We start from the raw sequence: 4,493 nt of genomic DNA on the forward strand, positions 1-4,493 counted from the left end.
TGTGTGTGTGTGTGTGTTTGTGTTTGTCTCCCCAACATCTCTTGACAACCGATGCTGGTGTCCCCGTAACTTAGCTTTCAGCAAAAAGAGACCGATAGAATAAGTACTAGGTTTCCAAAGAATAAGTCCTGGGGTCGATTTGCTCGACTAAAAGGCGGTGCTCCAGCATTGCCGCAGTCAAATGACTGAAACAAGTAAGAGAGAGTAAAGAATATTATTTGTATTAACCTTATTTAATTGTCCCTGTCTCTCAATGAGGAAGGGCATTGAAAGCCTGTGGATAAATTGTGTCAGTGAAGTTTATTGCTTACATATGCATGCTTGGTTATTATTTAGAAAAACTCTCAACTCATTAAGTTGCAATATGTGAATCCCTCAAGATTCTCTCAGGAGTTTTGTCTTATGCAATGTTTCAGTCAGCACAACTTCCTTGTCATTGTTATGTAAGTAGCTGGCTATTCCATAAGTACATGCACACTTTATATAATCCTCAGGTAGACTTACGTTACTGTGTGTGACAAGGCTTTACCTTCAAATTACATGTAGAATTCACTCAATAGGCTTCCTCAGTTTCTGTGTGTTATAAGAAGGCTGGATTGGCCTGAGGGGCTCTGGTAGATAACACTTGCCTAAGTTATTGCACTAAATCAAATTTTATAATAAAGTGAACTTTTTAACCTATTGTCACTACACCCATCTTGGTAATACTTAACCAAAAATTGTCAGTAAAAGTTAAGCAAAATCTCTGACCTAGCAAAAAGTGAGGTGTGCATGATTTTTTGCATTTAATTGGGAAAAAAAAATAAAATAAAATCCTCAGTCTGTAATAATTCATGTACTGTGGATTTGTGGTTCAATATGTTGAACTGACTTTATTCCTTTGCTGATTTAAGTCACTGTACTGTAGAAATCATGAAGCACAAGTTTCTAAAGTGTAGGGAATTATAAATTCCCACTGCCCTCACTACTTATTTTATTAAACACAAAAGCACAAAAGGTGAAGCAGGCTGGAGCAGAGTTTTAACTCTGTGTGCAAAAAGGGTATAATCAAATATCTTAAGGTATTTTTGTCCACCACTTTACTAACTTAGCCATCTTCCTGCCTTTGTTAAACTCTTTTGTTAAAATTTTATATTACACAGTTTAATATTAGAAGGTAGGGGTATAGCACTTTGAGTCAAGCCCAGCACATGTCTGATGCTAATTTTATTAATCCTAGGAGAATGATAGCAATTTTATAAGATTTGTCTTTAACTTCCTCGAGTTAAAACAAGTAACTGATAACATGTACTGAAGTTGCTTCAGTCAACTACTCTCCACCCCTACACTTTGTGATTATATGCTAATACAAGAAATCTTTACCACACACAAAAGCATGTAATGATTTTTCTTATTTTGGGATTCTTTTCTTTTGCAGAGAGAAAAAATATATAGATCGAGTTCGTAATAACAACCGCAACTATGAAGATCCATCAAATCACAGTTTACCACTGAAATTAAATAATAAATTTAAAGTTCTCGAAGACTAAAAATAAATCATATTGAACTTTGCCAGGGCAGGGACTGAGCAGCTTAGTTTGTAAGTAAAATAAAATTGCTATACCAAGGAAAAATTCTGATGGACTTGAATGAGTTTTAATGAAGTCTAAAGCTGTCTAAGTCCTCCTATCTTGGAAACCATGAGCTGCTGTTGCCTGTGATACCTTCCATACACCAGTCCTAGCATGGCAGATAGCATTATCAATTCGTGTTCTACTTGCCATTGCTGCTTCACACTGGGAATATCTTGTTGCATTCTTTTTACTTTTCTCGATCTTCTTGAGAAAGGTGTTTTTATCTCCTTAACATGCCAAAATATAGATGCACACATTTTTGTGTGCCACCTTTGAGAATTCAAGGTAACAACTGACACCCTTGAATTTATACAAATTATGAAAATAGATTTTATTTATGATTTAGTAATATTAGCTGAATGAAATGAAATTAATAATGTTACTTTCTGAAGGTTTTTTTTTTTTTTTTTTCCAGTCAATTACTTAACAGTAAGTAAACATTTGTTATAAACAATCCCCTGACAAGTATGAACACGCACACACATACAAAAATGCAAAGGCATATAATTCACACAGAAAGTTAAGTTCTTTGTTATTATCTGAGAAACTTTGATGCAACAGTTAAAATGTATAAAATAAAGCAATAATGCTCTGAATTTTCTGGATGGTTTTTTTTTTTCATTTTCAGTATTTTATTTGTTTTTCTGGTTCACTAATATTTTAAATGTGATAGGCTGTGGGCTATTTTACACACACACAATCAGCACAGTTTCTTGCTCCTTGAATACACCTGAGAGCAAGTCTGCATGATTTGAACTCTCTTCTCCATTTTTACTCAGTGTTGAGATATTTCAGGTAACTGTTGATGATGTCCATTTATCAAATATTTCTTTGTATGTCCTCAATTATGTGCGGCAAGTATTTGAAGATGGTTTCTTCATTCTGGCAACACCGGAATGAAATATGTTAAGCAGATTGATTCCAATTCCCACATTGTTATAGCATTACAATGGTGTTTCACCAGGTAAATTCTAGAATTGCACCAATTGATGATTGCATCAACAATAATTAGTCCATAGAGTTTAGTAAGTTCAGTTGCTGTGAAGAGTGAACAATAAATCCATCTAGGAGTGAGAAGATATAGACTGAGTATCGCTTGGATTATGGGTGAGTGTAAGTCTGAGGTAGAAGAAAAAACTAGAACTGAGTGGAAGGCTAGAAATAGCCAATGCTTCAAATCAGGCACTGGGAAAAGACAAGTGTCTCAAAAGGTGGGGCAGTGTGTAGAGGGAGCAGAGGATAAAGTGCAGCTGCACATGGAAAACTATTTAGATTGGCTAAATTATTTAGCTAGTGACAGTGGTAAGCATTCAAAATGCTCATATTTATAGGTACACATACATATGTACAAACCCATTTGCATATCAGTTAATAAGCCCTCTATTTGTTTCAAAAAGGAGTATTCCAGTTTGATGATCTAAACAACTGACTCATATGATTAATATCAATGTTGCTGAATATTCCACAGATGTGTGTACTGTTAATGTAATCCTCAGAGCAAAATAGTGAAGAGTAAATGAGACTGCTAGTATGACAGTGACAATCATTTTACAACAGTTGGGATGTCAAAACAGTGGCACAAGCATGGATACATGGCAGGCTTGGATACAGGGTGCCATGCAGTAGGATTGAACCCAGAACCATGTGGCAGGTAAGCAAACCTTTTACTACACAGCCATACCTGTGTGTATGTGAGACAGAGACAAAGCTGACTCTTCGAATTACAGTTACTATATATCTAACTTACATCCACACAGTTTCTGACAACCTAATTTTATTCAGGGCTTGGGTTGACACACTTTTAGTTAACAATACTTGCCGAAAATATCATGCAGTGAAAGTGGACTTCTTAACCACTCAACTGTGTCTTCATCTGTATATAGAACTTTTTACACTTTCATTCATCCACAGCTACATTTACAATATGTGTAGAATGAAGTAGGAGAAAAGGGATTCCAGTCCTTAGGCAGGTGAGTACAGTTGTTCAGCTGATTGTTTGTGTTAGGTGGAGGGTAGTGTCAACAACAGATTGGAGTAACTGTGAGAGAGAGAGAGCAGTTGGAAGAAGGTGTAAGTTGCTTTGGTGTGTGTTATGTGAGGAAAAGGTGAGCTTCTGTTGGTTTGAAGTGAACAGAGGTGGGTTGTTGACAGAGACAAATGTTAAGGAAGTTGTTTTGCCTTAGGTTAGCTCTGACTAAACAATTGATCAAAGGCATTCCAGCCTTGATCATCTCAAGTTTTTAGAGGCATCTAGAGCTACACTGTCTAATGTTAACCTTCATCTAGGACAGTAGTGGTGTAATTTGTGAGAAACTGATTGCTTTTGAGAAGCTTTGTAGAGGGTTTTCTCTTTGTGATATGGTAGAAGTGGATTCCAGTGTGGTGAGGATGTTAATTTGAAAGATAAAAACTGGGTATGGCACCACTTGTACAACCATCAATGTAACTGTTATGCAGCTCTGGTTTATTGAGTGAATTTTGGTTGTCAATTCTTGTCAGTAGAGAGCACTACAGAAGAAGCAGTTGAATGGTGTTGAGTTGAGGGAGGAGTGCCAATCGTGAAAAGGGAGTTGACAATCTTGGTAATAAAGAGTTAGGAAGGGGTTATATTTGGTTCAGTGGAACAAGTTCATCATCATCATCATCATCGTTTAACGTCCGCTTTCCATGCTAGCATGGGTTGGACGATTTGACTGAGGACTGGTGAAACCGGATGGCAACACCAGGCTCCAGTCTGATTTGGCAGAGTTTCTACAGCTGGATGCCCTTCCTAACGCCAACCACTCAGAGAGTGTAGTGGGTGCTTTTACGTGTCACCCGCACGAAAACGGCCACGCTCGAAATGGTGTCTTTTATGTGCCACCCGCACAAGCCAGTCCA

At 37.1% G+C, this 4,493-nt stretch overlaps 1 protein-coding gene across 1 annotated transcript in view; it reads left to right on the plus strand.

The window, feature by feature from the left end:
• LOC106881803 (protein CDV3 homolog) overlaps positions 1–2,214 on the plus strand; it is an 18,784-nt gene extending 16,570 nt beyond the window's left edge. The window contains exon 5 of the mRNA XM_014932320.2: positions 1,418–2,214. Within this exon, the coding sequence (XP_014787806.1) occupies positions 1,418–1,529 (112 nt within the window). The 3' untranslated portion in view covers positions 1,530–2,214. The remainder of the gene's footprint in view (positions 1–1,417) is intronic.
• The last annotated feature ends 2,279 nt before the right edge of the window (positions 2,215–4,493 follow it).

The sequence above is a fragment of the Octopus bimaculoides genome, chromosome 4, assembly GCF_001194135.2.
Source record: "Octopus bimaculoides isolate UCB-OBI-ISO-001 chromosome 4, ASM119413v2, whole genome shotgun sequence".
In the NCBI taxonomy this organism is placed as follows: domain Eukaryota; kingdom Metazoa; phylum Mollusca; class Cephalopoda; order Octopoda; family Octopodidae; genus Octopus; species Octopus bimaculoides.